This window comes from Aspergillus neoniger, assembly GCF_003184625.1.
Source record: "Aspergillus neoniger CBS 115656 unplaced genomic scaffold BO87scaffold_1, whole genome shotgun sequence".
NCBI lineage: Eukaryota > Fungi > Ascomycota > Eurotiomycetes > Eurotiales > Aspergillaceae > Aspergillus > Aspergillus neoniger.
Genome location: NW_020291129.1, coordinates 666,520 through 693,009, shown reverse-complemented (window position 1 = coordinate 693,009; position 26,490 = coordinate 666,520). Strand labels below are relative to the sequence as shown.

The window sequence follows — 26,490 nt, the reverse complement described above, 5'->3', positions numbered from 1 at the left end:
TATTTGCCATGGCTATTTCCCGGTTTTCTCTACGTAAAAGAATGTTTGAGCAGTGATACTAGTCTCAGAGGCCCGCATTATGCGCACCAAGTCAGGACAACTCATCCTCAACCGGAAGCGCACCCTCAGCCTGCATCTGGAGGGCAACCCGATCAACATCTCTCCACACCCGCAGCAAGTTCCCACCAGCAACTTTGCCTGCATCCTCGTCACTAACTCCGCGTTTCAGCAGCTCGGCGATCAGGTCCGGATATTTGGACACGTCCTCGAGTCCACGCGGAACAGTAGGGATACCGTCAAAATCGCTTCCCAATCCAACATGATCGAATCCAATCAGGTTTCCGATGTACATTATGTGGTCCACTACGTGCTCCAGAGTTGCATTCTCTGGATCAAGCTTAGGCAGGTCGTTCGGATCGTCGGAAGCAGTACACGAAATAAAGTCTGGGGAGAAGTTGACCATCACAATCGAGTTACGCTTTTTGACCAGCTCCAGAACATCGTCCGGGACGTTGCGGGGATGGGGGCAGACTGCGTACGCGGAGCTGTGACTGAACATCACAGGAGCACGGCTACCAGCCCAATCATCTTTTCCAGCGCCCAAGACGTCCCGCATAGTGTCCACACTAACGTGAGACAAGTCGACTATCATGCCCAGCCTGTTCATCTCGAAGACAAGATCCTTACCGGCCTCGCTCACTCCGTGCCAGACCGGGTCTGCCTTCTTGATGCCGCCGGGTATTTCGACAAGCGCTGCATCAGCATAGCGATTGTGGCAGTTATGTGTGAGAGTTGCATATGCCACGCCGCGATCATAGAAGTTTCGCAAGTGAGCTAGGGAGTTTCCGATCGAATGAAGGCCCTCCATCCCAAGCGGGGAAATGATCTTTCCTTCCTTGAAGGCTTGAAGGGCAGTCGTCCCATTGGGTGGCTCAGAAAAGACATCGGGGTAGGCTTGTTGCAGGCGCAGCATGACATCTACCTGTTCGATAGTCTGGCGGACACCTGGATAGACAATATTAGTAAGAAATGCACGGAAGGTATCGTGATTTGCTTACTCGTTGCATAGGTTGCGTCGGAGAAATCGCTCCAATTCTTCGGACACTCTACAAAGACACTCCAGAAGGTGCCGCCTACTTTGCCCTCAGCGAGGCGTGGCAGATCGACATGCCCCAGCAAATTGCCCTCGGTGAAGGGGACTTTGAAATCATCGCTGTAGATGTGATTTCCGAAAATTTCGCGGATGAAGATGGGTAGATCATCGTGGCCGTCTGTGGTCATTAGATAAGGCAATTGTAGGCATTCAAACCAAGCTACTCACCTATCAACGGGGTCTCCGACAGGATTTTGTCCACTCGCGACTGTGCGGGTTGTGGGTGTTTGCATCGGCGCGCATTGGTCAAAGTGACCAAAAAGCACGCAAGAACGAAGGTCAGAAGCACGCGTCCCATGTTGCGCGCCAGAGAAGAGTGAGGTTTTGGCTTTGCATCTGAGGTTGCGTAGCCGCGCGACGACTCCAGATCTAGTTTGGAATCCATTGTGCGAAGGAAGGAGGGGTTGTGTAACCCGCGCTTTCCCGACGTAGCGAGCGATATGTGTTGATATTGAAATGGCGGAAGGGGATGGGGATGGATGAAGCTCGTTGTTATCGCCGGGGAGATAACCGGACTCCGATGAGTCAACTTGCGTATAGCAGCTGCAGGATTCAGGCTTAGCTCACGGAGTATTGATAAGCGACCGATCACATCATGTTCTGCTAGACGAACAGCAGCATATCAGAAACAATGTTTCTGCTCAACGAATTGAAGTCATTATGTTTGTGAGCATCGCAGCTGACCATTGGCCGCATCCATATGTCTCCATAGGAAGGTTTTTGGGACTTCTCGTTGCGGGTACTGCAGGGTATGCCGGTCACGTGACACGTAATAATGGTCGATTCCTGCTACATGTCTCATGAAGTGACCGAGGTATTAAGGAGGTATCAAGTCAAGGCCATCTAAGAGGATCTCAAAGGAGCTATAGCTATCTAGTGTGGATCTGCATTAATGACAGACTTGGGAGGAGCCGTTGCCATCTACTTGGCACAAACGCCGGCTTGGCTTCAACATGAGAGATGAGCAATACAGTATAAAGCTAGCCGAATGATTTCTCTCGAATAACCTACAAATCCAGAAGCAAATCATTGGCAGAGTTTTACTCCTTGTGCCAGCATTTGCGAGTGATATCGCTGCAAGCATGCTTATCTTCTGGAAATTGCTGCGTTGCAAACCTATGCTCGACTTTTTCAAACCACGCATTGTCTCCATCAGCGATGTCAGGAAACATATCATGCCCCATCATAATGAAATAGATCGTGCATCCCAGAGCAAAGAGATCTGTCTGCACATCTGCGTCAAAGGGGTCGCGACGAGGGCAATAAAACCTGCAAGGTTCTCCGCTCCATCCCTCAAGAAGCACGGTACCATCCTCTGACAAATGCTTCCCTTGGAAGTCAGCTAGCTTGGCGCGTAGCATTTCATCCAGAAGTATATTTCTGGGCTGTATGTCACAATGGATAACTCCCCGACTGTGAACCCATGTAACTGCTTCGGCTATTTCTTGGCACCAAGTTAGCCTCTGCTCAAGGGATGGTGGTGGATGTGGATGTGCCGGTCTGAGATAGTAGTCATCTAGGTTCCCGTTGATCGCACGCTCTAGATAAAGCCATCTGTTGTCTGTGCATCTTTTCACTTTGATGATATGCTCGTGAGGTCCGACAATCTCGAGGAGGCGTCTCTCTGTTTCGAGCCGACTGGTGTCTGTGTCTTCAGGCGCGTGAGGGTATTCCAGTACTGTAGTTACATAGACTTCTCCTATCCATGCGCTTCCACCTGACGCAATCACACGTTTGACTCCAGGGGGACAGTACTCTTGGTACTCCTTTACTTCAGGCTTGTCCATACTTCAGGGATCGCTACTAGTTTGATAATTGCCGGCGAACTGTCAGATATCAGAACACGATAACAAGAGGCAATTGACTCAGATAATATTTCGGACCTAGAGGGAAAGCAGAGAGTGGAGTTTCTCAACAGTCAATATCAACACGTGCCTTCCCATTTTTATACACGTGGGTGCACGTGCTGATCTAATTTGCATCGATTCACCTAATAGGGCAATCACTACAATATAACAGTTCAAGACAGATCACGTTTTGTATTCGCAAATACAATAAGTAAAAGACTAAGCTAACAACAAACCCAAAACAAGATTAGCAGCAGAAGGTCTCTTGTAAAGTTATGGCTGTTGCTAGACAGTATTTATGGGTCTCACATGTGTAGATGTCAATTTTTATGACTCGGGACCATTGGTGATGTTACAACATACACCTGCCACAAAGACGGCTTATCATGATGGTCCCAGGCTCTCCTTGACACCCACAGTCACAGAGTATTATTATTCTTTCTTGGCCCTCCGAGCAAACCAATTTGTAAAGAACCTGAGTCCTCTGCTTCTATCAGGCGAGATCTTCTCATCACCATTGTCTAGATATTATTAGTCTTCGGATCTTCTACACGACTCAAGATCATTTTGCTCATACCAGGAGGATGAACACAAAATGGACAGGCAATTTCTCGATCTTCAACTATCTCATGCGACGAAGTGGTCAAGCCATCCTTGCCATCATGTTCATTGCAACCAGGCCCATCTGGATTACTGCAGGATATCTTAGTTACTTCATGGCATTTATGCTTTGGGGAAGCAGTGCAACTCTCGTATTCTTTGTAGATATGGTGAATTTCACACCCACATCCCCAGAATTCTAGACCACCAACACAGCCCTCGCACGTATTATCCATTGGTGTAGGAATTTTTTTTTTGAACTGGTTAGAGCTAATGCTGTTGATAGTGTCGTGTTGTGGAGAAGATGTGTCCAAATCAAGTTAGAATCGTGGCACAGAGGCTTTATATACATCGAGTCGTCCTGTCTAGGAAGGTTCTGTTAGATTCCTACACTATCTGTTATTGATATGTGAAACGTCAATTTCCGTCGCTGTCTATTGAAGACATCGAGGTGGATGATCCCTCATTTATTATCTCTAGACGCTGACGGGAGCTGCCAATCTCTAAATGGTGGTAGAAATTGAAGAAAACAGTTATACGGACGAACAGCGAAGCATTCGGTAATCAATTGTTCCCGAGTCTTTTGCGGCTATTTTTACATTATACCCTTTCATATCTCTTCAAATGGTAGTGTGGCATATTGTCGAATATGTCCGTCGTCACACCCATCTTTCTTATCTGAATCAGGTGGATTTACGAGACTGATTTTTAAGCATACGAAGATGTAATTCAAGGTTAGGAATAGTGGCAGATGGCGGCGCCGCTAGAATGTACGCAATTATCAGGGAAAATGTCTCCAGCGAATCCAAGGCACATGATTCACAGCCGGGGAAGCTCTCTTCGTCATCCCAGATCGACCCTTCCTTCAACAAACATCTCGCTGACCAAAACCCATGATCCAACTATCCGTGCCAAAAGCTTATGCAGCTCATCCAACCCCTATTTAGCCAGTGATCATGCGACTTGATCGAGATAAACCAGTTTCCAACTTCAGACTGAGCTTACAAGTCCTCTTCTAGCTTCAGGCGACACAGCGTGAGCTATCTATAACCTGTCCCCGCCACCGACATCACGGTACCATTCCAGCCAGCATCTAGGGGTGGCGTCTTATCGCCAGACTTAAGACTATCATTTGTCCAATTGGTCTTTCAGTCGATGCTTTTCCGGTTCAACCACTAGTGGAGATCGTCGCATTTTTCTCGCCAGGCTGCAGTGATGACTTCATAGTCAACAAAGGCTGGGCAACGCTGCATAATAATCACTCAAAAGATGATCTACCTTGATATAAGCAGAAGCTCCTGCTAAGCTCCCCAACAAGATCGTCTCCCAGCGATCATCTACAGAACACGTTTGTGCCTCGCTATAAGTTGATCACCGTTTCATCCTCAATCATCTGGTTTCCACCGGACGATCAACACCCCGAACGAGCAAGTCACGCAAGGGATGCCGTTACTCCAGATGGAGGATTTGCAGCAGCATTCTTCGCATCCCATACCGCATCACCAACAAAGGCAAGATAGGCCTGGGAAAATCCGGTCACTTTGGTACATTGCGCAAGCAACCCGTTTCGTTGTCTCCCTTGCGATTGGCGATGGATAGATCATGTATTTCTCCGGGTCGAGATTTGATCGGAGTTGGGGAAAGCTTTTGCCCAGCGTGGCACTCTTCCCTGTTGCGGATCGGCCGCATTCCAGTGCCCCGCTGGTAGTGTTCTCTTTGGCCTTGGGAGAATTGATAGCTAGAATGCCGTGCGTGTATCGTGCTCCCCCATTGCGTTGGATGTGTTATATAAATTTTCCGGTTGGGACTTGGAAAGTGCTTGGTTTTTCTTGTGTTTGGTGAATATCCCCTGTCTCATCACCAGGTCCGATGGAGTCAACTCAGACAACCCAAGAAACAACAAACACCAAGTCATCCGAGGACTATATTTCTACGGACAATTGTGACCATGAGAGCAATGATTCGGTCACGAATCCCAAGTCGAGCATTGACATCGATGCCGCCCCAGATGGCGGATATGGATGGGTGGTAGTTGCGTGCGTGTTCTGGCTACAAGTCCACACCTGGGGTATCAATGGGGTGAGTTCACTGCAGTAGAGCAACTCGCCTAGCGGCAACAAATCTTCTGACTGCACCAGAGTTATGGCGTCTTTTTGTCCTACTACATGGACAACAACATCTACCCTGGCACGAGTTCACTCGCTTACGCCTTTATCGGCGGTCTCGCTATCGGCTGCGCCTACCTGATGGCACCCGTCACCGTGTTCCTCATCCGCCGATATGGCACCCACGCGACAATTACCACGGGAATCATCATCCAAACAGCTGGACTAATCCTCGCCTCCTTCACCACCCGCGTATGGCAACTCTTTCTTACCGAGGGCGTCTGTTTCGGTGTCGGCATGGGCATCATCTACATGACCTATCTTGGCGTTCCGCCCCAATGGTTCGACAAGAAGAGCAGCGTTGCAAACGCCATTCCCGCCGCTGGTGCCGGAACCGGTGGTCTCATTTACTCTCTTGGGATTGAAGCGATGATCGAGAATCTCGGTCTCCCCTGGACATTCCGAACATTAGCCATCATTTCTCTTGTCGTGAACCTCGTGTGCGCGGCCTTCCTCCGCGACCGCAACAAAGCCACCGCCAGCCGTCATGTCGCATTCAACTTTCCTCTACTAAAGAAATTCGAGTTTTTGCTTCTTATCGGCTGGGCCATCTTCAGCACCTTTGGCTTCGTCTCCATCAACTTCAGTCTACCCAACTTTGCCATCTCGATCGGGTTGACCGCGCGCCAGAGCAGTGTGGTCGGCGCGCTGCACAATCTGGGACAGGGGATTGGCCGGCCTCTCATCGGCTTATTCAGTGATAGACTGGGTCGGTTGAACGTGGCGACAGCCCTCTCCCTGGTATGTGCGGTGTTCTGCTTCGCTATCTGGATTCCCGCTCGGAGTATGGCCGTGTGCTGTCTGTTCGCAGTAATGGGGGGCATGGTCTCGGGAACATTCTTTGCTACCGTGGCCCCCGTATTTGTGGAGGTTATCGGGTTGCAGGATCTACCTGGGGCTCTCAGTATCCTGTGGTTGGTGCTGGTAGGACCCGGGGCAGCAGGAGAGGCGATTGCGCAGGCGTTGCGACGACCGGACCAGGGAATGGAGGCGTATCGACAGGTGCAGATCTTCGCGGGAATGGTGTTTGTAGCAGCGGCGTTGTGTCTATGGGTGGTGCGCGGGTGGAAGGTTCAGCAGCAGCGGCAGAGAGCTGTCACTCATACAGCGGGGATGTGTAAGGAAGTGATGGAGGTGGAGGTGAGAGCAGAGGAGAAGTCGGGGTGGAATGTGTTGGAGTTGGCCAGAGAAATGGTGCGGTACTCTCGTGTATAGAGTACTACTAGGTGCGAATCGCGTCAATCCCTACTAGATACCAGGCTATTACTAGTAGCAGCAAAATTGTATATTAGTACTTGTCTAATTTTACTCAAACAATGCATGGTATAAATACTCCCTAACCACTACATCCTCAAGGGACTGTCGTTCCTTCCGTCGTCGTCATCATCTCCCCACCAGCCCCCGAACCAGCCACCAGCACATTAGCAACAAGCCTCACCGGCTGCGGATGATTAAAGATATCACGAAACGTAACATCAAAACCATCATCCTTCGCCAGTCGCGTGATCCGCATAGCTTTGATCGAGTCCCCTCCCAAATGAAAGAAGTTACTCTTGGGTAAAACAAGACCGAGCGCAACGTCCAAACTCTCCGCATACCACTTACACACCAAATCCACCTTTTCACTGTATTCCCCCTTCACAACTACATCATCCTCACCCACACCCCCCTCATCCAACGGCACCGCATACACCAGACGATCCTGCTGCGCCAGCCCAGCCGCAGCCTGTCGAAGTCGCGTGCGGTCGATCTTGCCCGTACGCGTTTTCGGCACGTACAGGAGTGGGAACATGAACGTTGGCATGAACAGCCATGAGAGGGATTGTTTGAGTTTTTGGACCATGGTACGCATGATGGCCTGGAATTCTGCCGTGGGATGTCCAAAGAGCGCCCCAGCAGCAGCATCAGCAGCAGAGTGTTTAGTGAGCCGGTCATCGTAGACAAACCCCACGAGCTGCTTCGTCTGGTCAGGCAAGATAATCACATCCGCTACGACCATACCTCGCGGTAGGTCTACAGCGTGCTTTAGACGAGCTTCTAGATCGTCTAGCTCCACTCGCTGGCCGCGGAGTTTGACCTGTCGGTCTTTGCGGCCGAGGAGATAGATTGAGCCGTCGAGGAGATACCGGGCTAGATCTCCGGTTTTGTAGCATCGGGATGCTGTTGTTGCTGGTGCTGGTGCCCAGGCAGGGGCGTCGATGAAGACGGCGGCGGTTTTCTCTGGTCTCTCGAGGTAGCCGCGAGATAGACGACCACCTTGGACGACTAGTTCGCCGACGGCCCCGATGGGGAGTAGTTTGTTGTGGTCTGCTGGATCGACGATCCAGGTGCGTGGGCCAAGCGAGTGACCGATGTTCCGGGGGTCAGATAGGGAAGTGAGGTCCGCGTGCAGCGTGTCGAACATGATGCCTTCGGTGGTGCCGTAGCTGACGTTGAGGTGGTCGACTCGGGGTGCCCAGAGGGCTGCTTGCTCTGCGGTTAGGACGTCCCCGCCTACTGTGAGGGTCTTTAGCGTGGGCATCTCGTCCGGGTGGACCTGGGCTAGGACTGCAGCGGTCAGGAACGCGGTGTTGATGCGGAGTGCTGTGCCTGTCTCGGCGAGTCGGTGTAGTCGGTCGTCGTTCCCTGGGATGCAGACACATCCGCCACAGGATAAGGTGCACAGGGTTTCTACGCAGCTGAGGTCGAAGCTGAATGCGGCGAATTGGAGGAATCGGGTGCCGGAGTGTAGTTGCAGTGCTTGAGCCATCTGTTGTACGCATGTTACGATGTCTTGATGTGGTTGTACCACGCCCTTGGGGGCTCCGGTGCTGCCTGATGTGTACATGAGGAAGGCTGGTTGAGCGGGGGATATATGTCCGGATGACGCTGGGAGGGGCTTCTTCGGTAACTGTTGAATTAGGTGCCCGGATATTTCCAGCATTTGGGGCGCCATGGCTACCCAGTGGGGTTCGAGTTTGGAGGACGAGGTGGTGGTGAGGACGATGGATGTATTGGCCTCAAGGAGCATGGATGAAGCTTGGGCGGGAGGTAAAGCGCTGTCTAGGGGCATGCAGGCTGCTCCTGTCCGCAGTACGGCGAGCATGATGACCACGGACCAGATAGTCTTGTCGAGAATGAGCCCGACGTAGGTGTGCGGACGCACGCCGGCGGAGTGGAGGTGGGCTGACAATGCTGTAGAGAATTGCTGAAGCTCGCGGTAGGTAATCTGCTCGTTGATAGTGCAGCAGGCAATGGCGTCGGGGTACTTGCTACTGGCATTGTCGATCAGGTCCGGGAGGCATTGCTGGCTCACCTCTAGCGACTGAGTATTCCAAGATAGAATTCGGTCGCGACTGGCTTGGGAGAGAAGGTTCAGGTCTTTGACCTTGCCTTGCCAGTCGTGACGGACAGAAGACAGAATCTCCTGGATAGCGTCGGCGATATGACCGGCCATTGTTTCTGATATGTATGCGGTGCGGAAGCGCAGGAAGAGACGCAGTCCTGCAGGGTCCCTGTTTGCGCCAAGGATGATATCGCACTAGATTGGAGGTATTATGAGCACGATGGTCTTCAATTTGGTTCGGAGATTGGAATACTCACTCTCTCGGAGTCTGTTGGCGAAGAACCATTCTTGGGAGCCAGGTCACTCCTCCCATTCCCTCCGTCAAGCAGTAGTACCCCAGTGTTATAAATCCGAGGGTCATGACTATCAGTCTCCAGAAGATGCCCCGATCCAACTAGAGCGGTCAGGTCGTCTTCACGGTCAATTGTAGTAGCGTAGACGGACGAGCAATGCTGCAAGAGATATGACGAGTCCCGAGAATTGGCACATTCTTCGTAGCCCATCACCACGCTGTCATCGTGGACAAATACAGAGAGGATGATGGTCCAGATAACACGGAGTCTAGGTCCCAGATCAGGGCCCCATTGAGAGATGCTGGTATCCCCCTGGGTGATATTGATTGTATGCACCGCATCGTCATCTCGACCTTTCTGGGGAGAGGGAGAGGGAGAGAGGCTGGGGAATCGACATGGTGCGGTCAAAACCTTACCAACCATTTCGATTGATTGGTCAGAAGCCAATTTTGCTGACAGATAATAGAATGGATACTTGCACAAAGAAAACCAGAGGAAAGGAGTAGGCTAATAAGAGGAAAAAGATACCGAGAAGAATCCTCGTGTTGTGGCGCCTCCATGGGGGAATTAAGCAATATCGGCTGTTATGCCCCCCTGTCTGATCTCCTTGCATGCAGTTAGGGGGAAGGCGGAACGCGTAGGTACAGGCTGGGCGCATCGCCGCGATACTCAATAGCGTGTATATGTCTTTAGCTATTCTTTAGCTTCCTGAAGCAATTGACGGAGCAATTGATAGAGAGAGTGTGTTTTTGAGCGTGTGAGAGCGTGGGTGGGTGTGTAAATGATGCGATAGTAGATTGTTAGCTCGTCTGCAGTAACTGGAACTCTCACTCCTAAAGTGCACTAGTGGTGGTTTCTGACATCAACGTGCTTCTTTAATAATAGCAATGTATCTTAAAAGTAGATCCGAGACACAATGTTCCATCATGCACTCAATTCATTGCGATCTCCCCGGTCAGGATAGCACCTGATGAAACAGCCAGTCCAGAGAGTTTAATTTGATTGCGATCTCACAAGATCAGCACCGAAAAAGATGCTCCCCAAGGAAACAAGACATTAGCTGTCGAATTAGAGTTCATATCTGTAATATCTACTAGAGAGGTACATTCTGGAGATCCGCAGATCTTATATAATGTTCAAATTAATCTACAACAGTGCCTACTGTAAGATGCTGTTACCAACAAATAAGAGACTTATGGATAGACATGGCTATCGGTCTTCCTAACAGAGAAATTATATCCTACATCTACAGAAGATTTAGCTTCTGGATCATTAATGCGGGTTGAGCTAATAGTAACAAGCCGCTGGATTCTTCTCAGCAAGAATCAGAAAAGACCACCAGTATACCAGATATATAAAACATACAGCATTAGCATGACAAATAAATCACTTAAAACTACTAGTAGTATTCAACGAACAACTTCTTCATGGTATCTAGTACTTTGTTTAGTAGTGATTCTGTGCTCTCCACTTAGGGTGTGTAGTTATAGTTAATCTTCCCCACCCGCTGCTGCCCCACAACCACCACATCAACATCAACAACAACTTTCTTCACTCTCTCATCTCCCAACCCTCATATAAACTGCAATATCCTCTCCCAACCATGAATCCCACCACCACCAAACAGAAAGTAGAAATATCCTCTCACCTCCTATCCGAATACCCCTTCCTCATCCACCCTCTCTCCTCCCTCCCCACCACCCACTACCCCACCTACACCGACTTTGGCGTGGGCGCCTACATCTTCACCACCACCCACCAACAAAACTCAAACCCACACCTTCTCCTCCTCCATCGCTCCCCCACAGACAGCTACCCCCTGCACTGGGAATCCCCCGGCGGCGGAGCAGACCTTTCCCTCGACGACACGCTCCTCCGGGCACTCTGTCGGGAGGTACTCGAGGAGACAGGGCTGCAGGTGACCAAAGTAGTGGATTTAGTGGCTGTTGACGAGTGGAAAAAACCGCTCCCCGGGGTGGGTCAGGGAGAGAAGAAGGTGATTAAGTGGGGGTTTTTAGTTGAAACTGCTTCGGTAGAGGAAGTGATGTTGAATCCGGAGGAGCATTGTGCTTTTAAGTGGGTGGATGAGGGGGAAGTCAAGGCTGCTGTTAACGAGGCATCTGGGATGAATTTTATTGCGGATCAGGGACGGAATTTAGTTAGGGCTTTCGAGGTGTATCGTCGGTGGCATACTTCATCGGAGGAGGAGGAAGGAAAAGGAAAAGATACGTGTTGAATGTCAGAACTATACTATCACTACTTATAGTCAAATCATATCAAGTAAGAAGGATGGCGGGTCAAACCCCCCTCCTCTTCATGGCCAACTTAAACGCCCTCACAAACTCCGGTACATGTACCGGGTTCAACATGGTTGCATGAATGCCCGGACAATTATAGAACCCCACCTCAGTGCGTGCGAAATCCCTCCACGCCCCTAACTTGTTCTCTTCCCAATCCTGTCTATCCAATGCTGCATAGCTTGGCGGATCCGCTACGAACACGTCCAATGTCTCGACCGTTCCCTTCGGTTCATACGTCTCGCCGTGAACTCTGAAATTCTCTCCGATATCCGTGATTCGTTCCAATCTCTCTGCGTTGAGAGCTAGTGCGCGCACTCTCTCCTTATCAGAGATGTTCAAGACATGTACGAGGGCATTGTAGCGAGATATCCTCTCCCCTCCATTCTCTTTTTCAAGGCTATGCAGATATTTACCGGCTTCGTCCATCACCTCTAGGTCAATCAATTCCAGGAAGAATGCAATGTGCAGCAACACATCAACCCAGTTCTGCCCGCGCACGTACTGCCGGATATGCGGCGGGTAGTCGATACTGGCCAGGAAGCGGACTTCCTGGCCCTGGGACTCAAGCACTTTGCCCACTTCGAAGGCGAGGCTCGAGCCAAGCGAGTAGCCCGCTATGGCGTAGGGGCCCTCGGGCTGGGTTTGGCGAATGTAGTGGGCGTAGGTATCTGCTGTTTCTTGGATGGAGTGGAAGAAGCGCTCGTTGGTGTTGTAGCCGCGTGTGCGGAGGGCGTAGACGGGCCGCGTGGGGAATTGGGCTGCTAAAGCGATGAAGACGAGGATGTCGCCGCTACCGGGGTGGATGCAGAAGAGGGGGGTTTTGGTGCCGTGGGGTTGTAGGGGCACGATGGGGTTGTAGGTGGGTGGTTGGGAGAGGAGTTTGTCGATGGAAGCGGAGATGGCGGTGGTTGTTGGACTGTGTTTGTGTTGATGGTTAGTGTGGATTGTAAGGGGGGGAGAGAGTGGAGTGCTTACTCGGTCATTAGGACAGACATGGGAATTTCTACGGGTGCATCGACGGCTTCTTGAATCATGGCTTTGAGGAGGATCAGGTTGAACGAGGTGATTCCGAGGTCAAAGATTGACATGTCTACGTTGATGTCTTCTATGGGGATCTTGAGGAGTCCTGCTATGGTGCTTTGCACTCGTTTCTCGGTCTCAGTTTGAGCGGGTCGCTGTGTAAAGTCGCGGTACTTTTGGACGATCTTGAGGTCTTCCTCCTCGAAGGAAGCATACTCGCCCTTTTCGAATGCGGTCCGCACCTTGGTCCGTGAAATCTTGCCCAGCGAGGACTTGTCCAGCATCTCCGCCGGTAGTGGAATCAAGTGGGCGGGTTTCCGCCCCGTTAGGAGTGCAACGGTCTTTGCTATGGCGGTGGCAGTCTCAAAGCGCGTTGCGGCGTCGTCGGCAGCATATGCAGGAGAGTAGACAATGGCGATATCCTCGCTCGCAGAGCCTGGGGCACGACAAGGGAAGGCCACGGTGTACGAGGGCACAACTCCAGGGATGTTCTCTTCTTCAATAGCCACTTCGATCTCTGTGGCGCTCCATTTGACTCCGTTAACGATAATAGTGTCTCTAGTCCGCCCTGCTAGGTTCAGATATCCAGAGTCATCCAGCCAGGCGAGATCGCCTGTGATGAACCACCCGTCTCCTGTGAACGCGGCAGCCGTGGCCTCCGGGTTGTTGAAGTACCCCGTGAACACGGCAGGGCCAGACAGCTGAAGCTCGCCAACTTCACCAGGCGCAGCGGGCTCATCTCTAGCCGTGGGACGCATCACGCGCATCCTGATGCCGGGAGTACATGGTCCGAGACAGGCGAATTCGAGGCCTTTGGATAGATCGTAGGATGGTGTTGCTCGTGCATGCACACATCCGGCACATGTCTCTGTCATCCCAAAGCCAGGACTAATCACCTCGCGCTGGACATTAAAGCGACGCAGTTCACGAGTCAGCCCGTCGATAGTGGCGACGACATTGGCCTCGCCACCCGAGTTGATGCTCTTGAGACGAGACAGATCCGCTTGGAAGGTTGGGTTGGCAGCGAGAGCGTCCCGCACCTGCGTCAAGAAGAAGTTGGGCGCGAATGTGTAGGCGATTTTGTGAGAATCAAGCAGCTGGATGAAGCGTATTGGATCGCGAAGCAGCTCCGAGGCTGGGATAAGCACTTGGTCGGCGCCCAGACTCACTGTGGATTTGTTAGCTGCTGATATTTTATAAAGGTAGAAGTGAAGAACATACTTGCATGCAAATGAATCTCACAAAGACTAGCAACATGGTCCAATCCAACCCAGGTGAGGAATGCATCCCCAGGTTCGGTTCCATGGTGATCTTTCTTGCCCTGCATTGCCGTGAGAAGCTGTCCATGACGGAGTGGAACCGCCTTGGCGCTTCCAGTACTTCCAGACGTCAACATGAGGACTGCTGGGTCTTGTGCTTGCTTTTCGGCTCCGCAGGGTGGCAAAGTGTCAGATAAGCCATCCGACTTAACAGCCTTGTCTAGCATCTCAACTGGAAGCACACGAAGCTCATCAGTGTCCAGAAAGTCCGGGACAAGCCGCTCCGTAGTGAGGACGATGGGTTCCTGTAGCAACGTTTTAAGGTGACGCAGATGCTTCAGGCGCTGCGCGGGATCATGCACGAAGGGGGTTGAAATGGCAGGAAGGAAGCCTGCAAGAGTGGCGGCCCAGAACCATAGGATTGTGTCGTGATGGTTCTCAAAGTGCAGCAGGATAATAGAGGATGCGGAGATGCCATCGATTTGGCCTAAGAGCCGAGCTTTCTCCGTGGCTTTTCTCTGAAGGTCAGAGTACGAAACACGCGAGTCTTCTGTTCCAGGCGTGTAGAAGATGAGTCCAGCTTTGGAGCTGGCTGCTTTGGCTAGGAGCTTGGCTAGGTTCTCTACAGTGCTGGGAGACTCGATGGTGGCCACTGGCACATCCTTTGCAGGAATTGACTTGAGTGCTGGCTCAATAGCCTTGCCATTGCCCTCGAGAACATGGGGAGCCATCTTGCTTTGCAGTATGTTGATAATGAATAATGAGATTTAGAAGCTGTCTATGCTGTATAGAAATTGATGTGTTGTCATGCTGCTTAAATAGCTTTCAAAGCATCCAGCTGATATATCCAACCCCACTTGATGGCAGGTTATCCTTGCCTGTATCTCCCTCTCCCTCGCTTCTATACGATAAGCACGCCGATTCTGAGGCTCATAATCAGAGCACGCGCGTTCTGCGTACAGCGGCTACAGCTTGCTTCCCGTCAACGACTCCGACCTCTCCTGCGGGATCAGAAATCCCTCAAAGAATTGGCCGATTCGTCTATAGTCATCTAGGCTGAACACAGCAGATACGTCTAAACTTTGTCAGTAGATCATTCCAAGGCTAGTTACGACGGAGGCTTACATTGATCTGGACGGACAATGACGATAGCACCCTTGTCAGGGCTGATACCGAGATGCTCGTAAAGGTGTCCATGGCCTCTGTTGTAGCTCTCGTCATCAAAGAATATTTTGTGAAGATCTACATCCCGGTTAGATTTTTTTTTTTTTTTTTTTTTTTTTTTTGAGGCATTTAACTCACCTCTGATATGGTTCTTCCCCGTGAATGGATAGAAGCTCTGCGGGATCTGCTCCAGCTCGACGCCATGCCGTTTACCATGTGCCACGAGAATTGGCTCGATAAGGCTGTCAGGTTCGCCACTTCTCGAGCGGAACTTCTGAAGAGGGCTGTCATCGGAGCCGAGATACTCTCCAACCTGTACTCGGTCAGTATACTGCTTCCTCCTGGCAAGGATTATCCCTCTAACGTACAGCTTGCAGTGCGGCCATATTCTGTGACATGCTGAGATCCCCCACAAACGCCATCACCCTCCAGCGGCCATCGGACTTGAGCGATGCAGCAAGCTGCAGCGGTTTGGCGTCACAGAATCGCACAACCTGCGCACTAGGCAACCTCATTCCCACCACGACGTTCGTGGCAAGTTCGGTCGACACGCCCGTATCGGAAGTAATAGGCGATTCATCATACTTGGCCGTCAAGCCTGCAGTGTATTTCCCAGACTTGATAAATCCCTCTTGGAACTCCTGGGGTGTTGCACTCCCATGAGACGAGAACAACTTGGCGAAATACCGATCAAAGTTAATCAAATCAATAGCCACCTTCTGCCGCTCAAGCACATACGTCTCCAGCAATGAGGGATGCGCCAAGCCCTTTAGCACCGAAGCAAGCTTCCAGCCCATATTGTAACCATCTTGTAAGCTGACGTTCATGCCTTGGCCCGCCTTCGGCGAGTGCGTATGACAGGCATCGCCCGCAAGAAAGACACGGTAATCCTTGTGGAAGAAATCGGCATGGCGCTGCCCAATGGCGTAAGCAGACCACCAGACCGTCTCAACAAACTCAATCTGGTACGGACTAAAAATCCGCTTCGCGGCGTTTTGCAGATCTTCCAATCTGACATCCTTCGCCTTAGTGCCAGTCGGAAGCTCAATGTAGAATCGAGTCAGATTGTAGCTGTCTCCTTCTCGGGGTATAATCAACAAATTGCCTGCCTTGGACCGGATGCTGGATTTCTTCCGAATATCGGGGAAGTCCGTTCGTGGAACCATGTCCATGACACCCCAGACAGCATCGGTGCTATCTCCAATCATATTGTATCCTAGCGCTTTGCGCACCGTACTATGTGCGCCATCACATGCCTGATAACATCAGCAATAACACTCTCGAAGAGTAAAAGGTAACATACCAAAGCATACTTCGCCTCGAAACCCTCCACCTTCCCATCCTTCTCCGCCGTGACTTTAACCGGATAAGCTTCCGGCCCCGCCGAAAGCTGACTCTCATCAACCCGAACATCCTTGACAGTATACCCGTAATCGATCTCCTGGTTGTTATGTTTCTTCATCAGGTCAATGAGAAGCCCGTTGATGCGCGCCTGGTTCAGAATGACATGTGGCTGATGAGACAGTCCGGGCTGCGTATCTGCTGTCTTGCCTGTGCGACGTATAACTCCCGAGCCACTATCATCGGCCCAAAACACGACCTCCACCACATGGTACGACTCGCGCAATAGCTCCTCGCCAATGCCGAAGCTCTCGAAGATTTCCACCGTACGGCATTGCACACCGTCTGCTTGGCCCATTGTCATGGGGCCATCCCGCCGCTCAAGCACTTTGCAGGTAATGCCATAGCGAGCCAGCCAGGCGGCTGCGCAGAGACCTGCGGAGCCGCTGCCACAGATTAAGACGTCGACTTTTTGTGTCATGTTGTGAGCTCTTTTCTTTTTGTATAATTTCTGTTTATAAGAGGCAGTCAAGGAAGGTGAAGAGTATCCTAAATATGATGAGTTGGAATGCGTCTGACTGGTCATACTTCAATTGCCTCCGGGATCGATTCCGAACTACCCCGGAATTGATCCCGGGGTCGGCACCTGCGCGGCATGTGTGTCCGTGCCTCGGGCACCGTCTGCACCAATGATCTTCAGTGTATTCAGTAACCATCTTCTCCGCAATCCGGGGTCCGGAGATACCGGTGGCAGTACATTATACCGGCGTGCAAGTTGGTGTATGAGAGTGAGAGGATGAACAACTGTGCTCATGCCATGCCTCCGGAGTGACCGGCAGAGTATAAGACGCTAGGCCGAATTGGGGAAGGTATGCAAATGGTTGAGATGCCGAGACTCGCAGCTTTGATACAAATCACGATTCACTGCGAAGTACCACGTTTTGATTGATTGTGGAGGGCTCTAATTTGAATGTTAGACCAGGGTCATTGTGTCAAAGCTATGTTAGCAAATGATCCTCGGTCATTTGTCGACGAAGCGCTACATCATGATCCATCGGACTCTGTCCGAGCTTTTATTGTTCCATGACTTCTATGATACCTCTGGAAGCAAGGATATGAAGTACGATGTTGATTGCCAGAGACCCAATAGTGAGTTACTAAACGGCCACCAACGTGTGGAAGGCGCTGACCTCAGCTACAGTGGAAAGGAGCAATGTTCATAACAATCATCTGATTCGTCATAGTTCGACTAAACAAACCCTCTGGACCAAGCTGTACCAGTATGCATAAAGGTGCCCTCATTAACTGTGTCCCAAATCGTAATATATGATGCTCGTAACCCGTCTTCACCCACAGTGCGTAGGCGCCATCTGTATCCACTCCCAACGCCAGCGCCGGTGCAGTAAATGCCTCATGCCTTGCGAAATGCAAGCGGACGAGAGAAGAAAAAGCGTATCCATGCGATATCTTACAGGAAGTACTCACTGCGGCCCGGCCGCGACGTCGGCACATGTCGTTGATCGTCACTGACCGCGCTGAAGAGCTTGAACGTCGGTTTTAGATCGTCGTCGATCTCGCACACGGAGGCGAGGTTGCCGCATCGGTAGCAGTAGTTGGGAGCACTCCACACGGTGACCACGTTTTGGTTGGCGAAGTGATACTTGTAACCCTCGTTGACCAATTGATGGGCTCGGGCGATCAGGGTCAGGTCATTGACATGGCAGAACTCGTCTGCAACCTTGTCTCCGAACAGCCAGCCTAGAAGGGTCAGTAAAGAGAATAGCACATCTTGTGGACGAATACGTACCTGCTCCTCTGGGACTCACTGCCCATGTCTCCACATCATCGGGGTCAGACCAAACCAGGTCACAAAAAGCACCTTCGTGCGGAATTTCTTGGGCTCTCGCGACCACCCGCACTTGATCCAGTGTTCTAATCTCTGGGCTCAGTCCACCGTGCACACAGAGCACCCTACCGTCGATGATGGCGCCCAATGTCATGAAATCGAAAACCTGGCAGCAAGCCTTCCATACGGACGCATTGCCATACTTTTGAAAGCACTCCTCGTAGAAACCGTAGACTTGAGTGATCTGGCGAGACTCGTGGTTGCCGCGTACCAGCGTAACACGATCAGGATACCTACATATACTGTTAGAATCGGTGCAGCCCTTCCAGTAAATATAACTCACTTTGCCTTCAGGCACAGCAGTAAGGTGAGGGTCTCCAAACTGAAGTACCCTCTGTCCACGTAGTCACCAAGGAATACAAAGTTTCGATTCAATGTAACCTCATTCGAGCCTGCGCTGGAAGACCGACCGCGCTGGCTGTTATTGGAGCCCGTCTCATCTGCAAGATCATCCGAGTTTCCGGAGTTCCTCAACTTCTTGCGCAGCTTGGGATCGGTAATGGTGGAAGGGGGTTCGATGTCCTCCGAGGTGATGACGGAAGGCGACGTTTTAGGCGGCTCGACATCAGGTTCATCGGGCATGCCTCCAGAGACCCGGAACAGCTCTAACAAATCGTAAAATTGACCGTGAATATCTCCACAGATGGTCACAGGCGTTGAGACCGGCTGAATGTTCGACTCTGGAAAATGCGACCCGTCAGTCTCTGGTGAATCGGTCGCCACCTGCTCGAACTAAAGCCCACCTTCCATCATAAACTCCTTGACGATCTCACAAAGCTGTTTCATATGGAACTCCGAGAGGTATTTGCAGTCCTTTGCGGCCTCCAGCCACTCATCAGGGCCGGCATTGCGCTTCAACTTGGCCGGTCCCGGCTGAGGGACCTTACTGTCCACCATGATGAACTTGTGCGTATGAGTGAACAAAGTGGAAACAGTGCAATTAAAGGCAGTAAGAAAAGTAAAGTAATGAATAAACTAGTCTTTCCAAGGAAAGTCGCTCGTATACACCAGAGCACACGGGTTGCTTAGCGGGATGCGCGCCGGCGGTCTTTCCCCGCAGGGGATGTTGGCTTTGGGTTAGTGAAGATGCTCACGCCAATTCCCGGGATCGGTCACGTGGTGCGGGCGGAATCTCCTGCACGATAACAGCTTCATCACTCATTCAGGCACAGCGCCACATGTGATTGCGGCTGCGGAGTGCCTATCTTTTTGCTTTCTCTCACCTTACACCGTACTATATATCTGTCGTTTCAGTACAACATTTTCATCCCACTCTCTCAGCGATACTCCCATCCTCTAGTTGGGGCGGAAGTCCCAACACATCAACCTATCGATCATGACGCAGATCCCTGCGGGCAAGTCTACAGGAGGTGTTCTCCAGATCCCCGCAGCTGCCACTCAGAAGAATGCCTCTGCGGCACCAAAGAAGGCTCCTAAGCCAGCTGCGCCCCGATTGAAGCTCCTCGTCAGACGTCTCCCACCCGGACTAACACAAGCGGAATTCGAGACAGCGTTGGGCTCAGAATGGAGGGTTGGCGGTGGGAAGGTCGACTGGTTCCAATACAAGCCAGGAAAGGTCTCTAAAGAGTAAGCCAGCGTTGCATTCTGTGAAGTCTTCCGCTAACAGTATGCTGTATAGTCCGGCCAAACCTTCTCGACCCTCGCGTGCGTATATCCATGTCATGTCCAGCGACCACACCATCCCGCTCTCGAACAAAGTCCGTCAAACGTCCTTCATAGACGCCCGTAATACCTCGAACGACCCTGTCCTTCTTGGACCCCCGTCTCTGGAATTCGCACCTTATGCCAAGATTGCCGGAAATCGGTCGCGCAAAGATGCCCGTCAAGGAACCATCGATCAGGACCCCGAGTTTATCGCCTTCCTCGAGAGCCTCACGCAGCCACTTGCCAAACCGCCTCCTGTCGATTCTGGCGCTGATGGTGAGGATAAGAAGGAAACGGTGACAGTTACACCTTTGGTGCAATACATTCGAGAAAAGAAGGCCAACAAGGCGAAGGAGTCCAGCAAATCTAAACACAAGTCGGACAAGGACTCCAGGGGGGAGAAGGTCCAAGCGAAGAAGTTGCTACAACGTCCTGACAGGGATACAAAGGACTCTGCTGCTTCAGAGAAACCAGAGAAGAAGTCCAAGTCGGACAAGGCTACCAAGGAAGCGGTGAAGGCCGCTAACAAGCAGGCTGCTAGTGTTGCTGCCAAACAAGCCGCCAAATCGTCACCAGCGCAGAACTCCCCCAAGGATACGCCACAGACATCTACAGAGCGGAAACGCGAACGTGGAAGTGTCGCGGCTGCTGCCAAGATCCTCCAGCGCGACCTTGGACTCGCACCGTCCGGTCGCCGCAGGGGCAAAGCCGCTGCCGCCGATGGAGATACGCCCAAATCCGATCAGAGCGGTACTGCGACCCCGGATACGAACAAAAAGGAGACACCGTCCAGATCATCTAAGGGGGCGAATCGGGACAAGTCAAAGGGCAGCAACACCCAACCACCCAGTGAGCCATCCGAAGCGAGCACCCCAGTCAGTACTACACCTAAGCCGGCAAAGTCTGGGAAGGGGAAGCAAGCATCGGCAGGACCGGCGGCGACCGCTACCCAAGCATTCCTTAAGCACGCCAATCCATCTCAAGGCGTTACCGAGCCTCTCCTAGAAGCGGCATTCGCCCCGTTCGGAAAGGTTCTTAAAGTGGAAATCGATAAGAAGAAGGGATTCGGTTACATTGACTTTGCAGAACCCGACGGCCTTCAAAAAGCCATCGCTGCCAGTCCTGTCTCAGTGGCGCAGAGTCAAGTTGTTGTTCTAGAGAGAAAGGCCAACCCCGGTGGAGAGAAGGGTCGCGGCAAAGGCCGTGGTGAAGCCCAAGCATCCTCGGGAGGCGGAGGCGGCGGCAGCGGCGGTGGTGGTGGTAACAACAGCCGGGGAAATAAGACCAATGAAAGCGGCTCAGGGGGCAACTCGTCTCGCGGACCACGCGGTGGACGAGGGTCCAAGGGTAAAGGAGGTCCCAAGGGAGGCGGCGGAGGAGGAGGAAACAGTGGTGGCAATGCCGGGGCTGCAAATGGGAATCACCCCGAGAACAAGGGGAATTCCGATAGTAAATGAGCCGTTATGATGATACATGTAGTGATGATAATACCAGCAGTTGCCTGCAGTTTATCCCAGCTTTGATGATATAACTATTGATATCCACAGAATGATAGTAACTACTAAGTCAGCTTCCAAATGATGAACAGCACATAATAGACAACTACATATATCAGTTGTATGTAAAATCAGAAATGAACAAGAATATGAAAACCAAGCCTAATGCCAATGCATAAAAGAATACTCCACACATACACACTATACAACTGTTCTTTTTATACTTTGTTCAAGGTACAACCTGCAGGGACATCTGTGGGGCCGAGAAACGGCGCCCCACTCTATAGTATACCACTATGTAACCCTCTAGATCACTTACAGTCAAGCCTCCATCATCAGTATACCATGAATATCTCCAAAAATCTATCAAATTAGACATTACCTAGTATATCAAGTTATCAACAGCCCAGCCCAGTTCAACCCCCACACACTACCTACTCCTACAATTTTCTATGGAACAACCCCCACCGTCCCCCTCTGAAACAGCCCAAAAGCCTTCAAATTCTCCTCCTTCTCCAAAGGCCCCCTACCACTACCCACCTCATCTCTCCCCTCCATCATCACCGACCTAACCAACCCACACTCAACCTCCACGACCGTCCCACCCGCACCCAACTCCCTCCTCAAATACCCCGGCCACTCCACCCCAAAGAACCCATAAATCCTCAACCTCCGCAACTGCCTCAGCCTAGCCAACGCATGCACAAAGAGAATATTATCCCCGAGACCTCTCGCCTCATCGCCTGGTTCCATGTGCGTGAGCCAAGGAATGTTCGTGTCCCATCCTATTTCCAGATATCTTAGACCGGTCGCGTGCTCGGATAGGTTGTGGAGGAGGACGATCCACGACCAGATGGTGGAGCTGGAGTTACTCCAGGGAACGAAGATGTGGAGGGAGCGGAGGAGGGAGGTGTTGAGCGGTCCGATGGAAGTGAGGTGGTGGTGGAGGTGGGTTGGGTGGGTTGTTGAGAAGGTGATTTGGGTGTAGAGGATGGGGAGGGCTTCGGCGTGGATTTGTTTGCAGGTTAGGAGAATTGAGGGGTGGAGGTTGTTGGTTTTGTTGTGGTGTGGGTTGTAGAGGTGTATTTGGTTCTGGGTTGAGAGTTGTGGTCGGTTGTTGGCGATGTTGTTGGCAGCGGAGAGGGTTCGGCGGTGGTGGTGATGGTGGTGATGGTTGGTTAAGAGGTGGGTGTAGATGAGGAGGCGGAGTTCCGGGGGGAGAGTTAAGAAGAGGTTTGCTTTTGGTGGTGGTGGTGGTGGTAGTTCTGTTGGAGCTGGAACTGCAGCTTGCTCTGGATATTCTAGGAGTACAGTAGATGAGTAAAGACTAGGGAGTGTTGTTTTGAAAGTTGGCAGTTTACGTGTTAAGGAGGGTGGTGGTGGTGATGGAATAGGGTCATGGAAATTGTAGAAGGGTACTTTGGTGACATCTTCCACTAAGATGGCCATGACGGTGCTGGGCTGGGCTACATTGCGAGTTCCAACTGTCCTTATGATAGTAGATAAATGCGAACAGAATGTTGGGCCGGAGAATATCGGTGAGATTGAGCGCTATCACATGATAGTACACCGGTTTCCTGGAAGGGCTATATACTTTCGGAATATACTCTACCAGGTAAGTAAGTTCGGAAGATCGTACCGTATCATCGTTTTCTACCGCCTGTCCTATGATGATGACCAATAGCAGGCACTTACTTTATCTACGGTATGATCATTGATGGGAAAGATCTCCGTCCTCTAAAAAGCTACAAATGCCGACTGCCGCAGACCGGCATTGATTACTACTAACTCAAGTCCTCGCATGTTCGGCAATGCACTTCATCGCAAAACATGGTCGGAGAATTCTAGCGTGTCAAAAAGCAGAATACTAAATTATAATTATCATGATGTTGCGAAGTTTTAATCGTGTTAGCCTAGTGTTTGCAGTGTAATCTTAGTCTAAGTATTGAATTCTCGTCGCCATCAGCGATACCGCATACTTCCTGGCGTATACTCAGCAAAGCTTATTCTTCCTCATATGTTCCAGAGCTTTACTAATGGGTAGTTTTGAAGGTTCCATGGAGAAATTGTTCCTAGAATGGCAGCACCGAGTACAACCGGACAGGGTTATAACCAACCGTTGAGTCGCAAACCCATCATAAAACCTAGATTTGTCGAGCCATCAGCTTTAATATCCACTTCCTCCAAGTCACGCAGGACTTTCTCAATGTAATCGCCGGCCCCGCTAAGTTTCAGAATATGTGCAATGGCGCAGTGGACACGGAGAAGTCTGGCGTCTGGTGGCTCAATCCTCCCATTAGGACTAAGGCTCGGAGTACGAGTGACGGGGAAGAGCGGGTCGCGCAGGAATGAAGTTTCAGACGAGTCGATCTTATATTCATGTGGCCTTCCTGTGGGTTCGAAATAGATTTGGAACTCAACAAACAGTCGATGATAATGGTTGGTCAGTGTAAGAGCATTGAAAGGTCTGTCGATATTTGGTCCATCAAGAAGGTGACTGAGCCCAGGATCAAACATATCCAGTATCCGAAACACATTCATCCTTGCCTCACTCTTGGAAAGATTAGTAGCAACTGTTGACGACGGACGTACCAACTCTGACTCTTCCTGCGCCATTGCCAAATTGTGAGGGATGATGTGCGCGACTTCCAGATACTGGAATCCTCCCTGTAATCCACTGCTCAAAAGGTTTCCATCGTCGTCTCTACAGCTATCCCCATCCTGTGCGTTGCGCTTCTTGGCTTCGGCTATATCGAATTTGCGGGATATCACGCACCGGTGATGATCACGTACAAGACAGTTCTTCCGTAAGATTGACACACGCTGTCTGGTGTCTACTGGCGTAGATGTTTGACTCAAGGATACTGCTGCCGGTGTTGCTTGTGGCGTTTTCATTGATGAAAGCCTGACTAAGTGACTGCATTAGTAGGGTAGAGGTTCCAGAGGATAGGGAGTAGTCATACGTGGAAGGAGAAAGTTGTCAACAATATACTCAGCGAAACCTTCGAGAGCACCCTTTATACGCGTCGATTTGCTTGAATCTATACCTTCTGTGAAGGACTCAAGGTAAGACAGAACAGCAGCCATATCAACATCCCCAGTTTCTTCAGGGACTTCGAGGCTCTCATATATAGATGAAAAGAAGAATTCTAGAAACGCGTCCTTGGATGTCACCCGTTCAAACATCTCCAAAATGAGTTTTGCGGGCTTGTATCCCCTCGGTACACGTTGGCCAAGGCCATATTCCTGGATGAAGAGATGCAGAAACGCATGGGCCGTGTTGTTATTTTGTGGAGTTACTTGAAAAGCTGAGGAGGAATCCATAAGGTTCTCAAGATGGTTGATGCTGGCGTTAGGTCATGGTTATAGTTAAGATAGATACTAGTACAGAACCAGTCACAGAGGAATTGACCACTCGTCGTAACAGATGGCCATCACGTGGGGAAAGTGAAGGACTGGTCCAAACCAGATCCATTCGTCTGTTCGCTTTCACTGTGCATTCGAGAGCGCTTATTCGTAGTATTTCGAGATAATATGGTACAGATATCACTGCTACGAGAAATGGTGGATATGGTTTGTCAGATCATTTCGTATCATTTGGCTATGCTAAAATTGTGGAATAGAAAAAAGGATTGAGCAACTCCATACTCTAACACACCAACATTAAAGTGTAAAAGAGGGGGCACCTTTCAGACCTCCTCGACACCCACCAAGTCCGACCGACCGAAGTCAAGACATCATGACAAGGTAAAGATCATCACCACTCCCTGGACCATCGCACCGACACCCGAAACAAGTCTACCGAGAGATAGATCGTAACAGAGCGTGCAAATGCAAAGTCGAGTCGGAAGTAAAACGGCTTCACTTTAGGGCATCGAGGACATAGCAGTCATCAGCAAGGGTGGAGATTCTGTGGCTCTTTAGAAGAGCTCAGAGGTGGGACGTCTACTCTAAAGTGATTCTTTGAACTGTAGGCAGAAAGTGGTTAGCTGATGATTCTCCAAAGTTGCATTGTGGAAGGCTGAAAGGCTCTTCCCAATGTTAGGGGGGAGGGAGACTAACGTAGAGTCGCTTAATTTTCTAAATGAATTGGGGGAAGGAGCCTTTTATATCTGCGCGGTGGACGCTCGCTTACGCTAGCCACTAGCGAGGTCATGTGTTTCGCCCGTTTTTGCTTGCTGTGGGACTGGGTTGTCCAATCAGCGCCCGTGAAAACTCTTTCCTTCTACCGGCCAGACCGTCACTTGGAGGTAGAATTCGCGTGTTACTGCTTCATGAAGCTTTCATTGCCTGTTTCTTTGACTAACAATTATTATTTTCAGCTACTGGTTAGTCCCGGACGGAACTTGCCTTCATGGTTGTGCCGCAGTAAAGCCGATGCATTTGGTGCCTGAGGACGGTAAGTATATCTATGAATCCGTTCGGCACAACCACTTTCATAAGTTATGCTTTAAATTTGTACTTTGTATACAATGGACTCCAACAACACCAGTCCTACATCCTACTCCAAACCTCTCCGTTCCCCAACGAGTAACACTATAGCGATCTTTTCTAGGAGAATTCGCGACACGTGCCCTGGCTGCATCTGACTTCAGCGCAAAATTCGGTCTTGGTCTCAGCTAGTAGTAGTCACTGTTTAAGTCAATACGGCATTCACCCTGAGACGATGATACCTCTGCGGACAAAAGACCTAGAAAAAGTCATCTAATTTACACATGGTGTACACAGGGTTGGAATCTGCTACCCGAAACAGTCTGTTTCTACTAGATTGACTGTCGGCTACCCTGCCGGGTAGCTTAGTATGGCTCATTTTTCAGTCTACATGGTGTCCCGATGAACGTATCAGGATCGCACCCCCTACAGCCATGACCGTTTGAGATTGATAGCCACTTCACCCCCACAGCACAGACTCTGCCATAGTTATACTTCCGGCATGTGGTCTATCTTCCGGGCACC

The 26,490-nt window shown here is 50.8% G+C and overlaps 10 protein-coding genes across 10 annotated transcripts; 3 read left to right on the top strand and 7 right to left on the bottom strand.

Moving 5' to 3' along the window:
- Window positions 1–14: 14 nt before the first annotated feature.
- On the bottom strand, window positions 15–1,833 carry BO87DRAFT_323546 (putative dipeptidase). Its single transcript, XM_025620038.1, has 3 exons — window positions 1,322–1,833; window positions 1,059–1,271; window positions 15–1,005 (listed from the first exon to the last, which is right to left on the bottom strand). Exons 1-3 carry the CDS (start codon window positions 1,536–1,538, stop codon window positions 92–94), a joined length of 1,344 nt encoding a protein of 447 aa, XP_025485172.1. The 5' UTR covers window positions 1,539–1,833; the 3' UTR covers window positions 15–91.
- A 360-nt stretch (window positions 1,834–2,193) lies between these two features.
- Window positions 2,194–3,052, bottom strand: BO87DRAFT_432297 (kinase-like protein; the record flags this gene model as incomplete). The annotated part of the gene is made up of 1 exon (XM_025627617.1): window positions 2,194–3,052. The coding sequence occupies exon 1, from the start codon at window positions 2,938–2,940 to the stop codon at window positions 2,194–2,196; it is 747 nt and encodes a 248-aa protein (XP_025485171.1). The 5' UTR covers window positions 2,941–3,052.
- Window positions 3,053–5,439: 2,387 nt separating this feature from the next.
- On the top strand, window positions 5,440–7,024 carry BO87DRAFT_432295 (MFS transporter). Its single transcript, XM_025627616.1, has 2 exons — window positions 5,440–5,679; window positions 5,739–7,024. The coding sequence occupies exons 1-2, from the start codon at window positions 5,470–5,472 to the stop codon at window positions 6,978–6,980; spliced, it is 1,452 nt and encodes a 483-aa protein (XP_025485170.1). The 5' UTR covers window positions 5,440–5,469; the 3' UTR covers window positions 6,981–7,024.
- A 92-nt stretch (window positions 7,025–7,116) lies between these two features.
- Window positions 7,117–9,806, bottom strand: BO87DRAFT_420811 (nonribosomal peptide synthase; the record flags this gene model as incomplete). Its single annotated transcript, XM_025627025.1, has 2 exons — window positions 7,117–9,285; window positions 9,348–9,806. The coding sequence occupies 2 exons, from the start codon at window positions 9,804–9,806 to the stop codon at window positions 7,117–7,119; spliced, it is 2,628 nt and encodes an 875-aa protein (XP_025485169.1).
- Window positions 9,807–10,948: 1,142 nt separating this feature from the next.
- On the top strand, window positions 10,949–11,619 carry BO87DRAFT_454519 (NUDIX hydrolase; the record flags this gene model as incomplete). Its single annotated transcript, XM_025628563.1, has 1 exon — window positions 10,949–11,619. The coding sequence occupies exon 1, from the start codon at window positions 10,987–10,989 to the stop codon at window positions 11,617–11,619; it is 633 nt and encodes a 210-aa protein (XP_025485168.1). The 5' UTR covers window positions 10,949–10,986.
- Window positions 11,620–11,680: 61 nt separating this feature from the next.
- BO87DRAFT_411668 (NRPS-like enzyme) lies at window positions 11,681–14,693 on the bottom strand (the record flags this gene model as incomplete). The annotated part of the gene is made up of 3 exons (XM_025626455.1): window positions 11,681–12,599; window positions 12,659–13,871; window positions 13,925–14,693. 3 exons carry the CDS (start codon window positions 14,691–14,693, stop codon window positions 11,681–11,683), a joined length of 2,901 nt encoding a protein of 966 aa, XP_025485167.1.
- A 40-nt stretch (window positions 14,694–14,733) lies between these two features.
- BO87DRAFT_371862 (putative phenol 2-monooxygenase) lies at window positions 14,734–17,221 on the bottom strand. The gene is made up of 5 exons (XM_025622142.1): window positions 16,430–17,221; window positions 15,495–16,382; window positions 15,265–15,439; window positions 15,088–15,204; window positions 14,734–15,037 (listed from the first exon to the last, which is right to left on the bottom strand). Exons 1-5 carry the CDS (start codon window positions 17,051–17,053, stop codon window positions 14,928–14,930), a joined length of 1,914 nt encoding a protein of 637 aa, XP_025485166.1. The 5' UTR covers window positions 17,054–17,221; the 3' UTR covers window positions 14,734–14,927.
- Window positions 17,222–17,675: 454 nt separating this feature from the next.
- sitA (TOR signaling pathway phosphatase SitA) lies at window positions 17,676–19,421 on the bottom strand. The gene is made up of 4 exons (XM_025622141.1): window positions 19,117–19,421; window positions 18,657–19,053; window positions 18,275–18,606; window positions 17,676–18,225 (listed from the first exon to the last, which is right to left on the bottom strand). The coding sequence occupies exons 1-4, from the start codon at window positions 19,268–19,270 to the stop codon at window positions 17,936–17,938; spliced, it is 1,173 nt and encodes a 390-aa protein (XP_025485165.1). The 5' UTR covers window positions 19,271–19,421; the 3' UTR covers window positions 17,676–17,935.
- A 132-nt stretch (window positions 19,422–19,553) lies between these two features.
- BO87DRAFT_323535 (putative nonsense-mediated mRNA decay protein Upf3) lies at window positions 19,554–21,585 on the top strand. The gene is made up of 2 exons (XM_025620037.1): window positions 19,554–19,960; window positions 20,013–21,585. Exons 1-2 carry the CDS (start codon window positions 19,710–19,712, stop codon window positions 21,493–21,495), a joined length of 1,734 nt encoding a protein of 577 aa, XP_025485164.1. The 5' UTR covers window positions 19,554–19,709; the 3' UTR covers window positions 21,496–21,585.
- Window positions 21,586–21,984: 399 nt separating this feature from the next.
- Window positions 21,985–24,457, bottom strand: BO87DRAFT_411664 (HNH endonuclease signature motif containing protein; the record flags this gene model as incomplete). The annotated part of the gene is made up of 5 exons (XM_025626454.1): window positions 21,985–23,085; window positions 23,174–23,199; window positions 23,652–24,087; window positions 24,127–24,281; window positions 24,328–24,457. 5 exons carry the CDS (start codon window positions 24,455–24,457, stop codon window positions 21,985–21,987), a joined length of 1,848 nt encoding a protein of 615 aa, XP_025485163.1.
- Window positions 24,458–26,490: the final 2,033 nt, after the last annotated feature.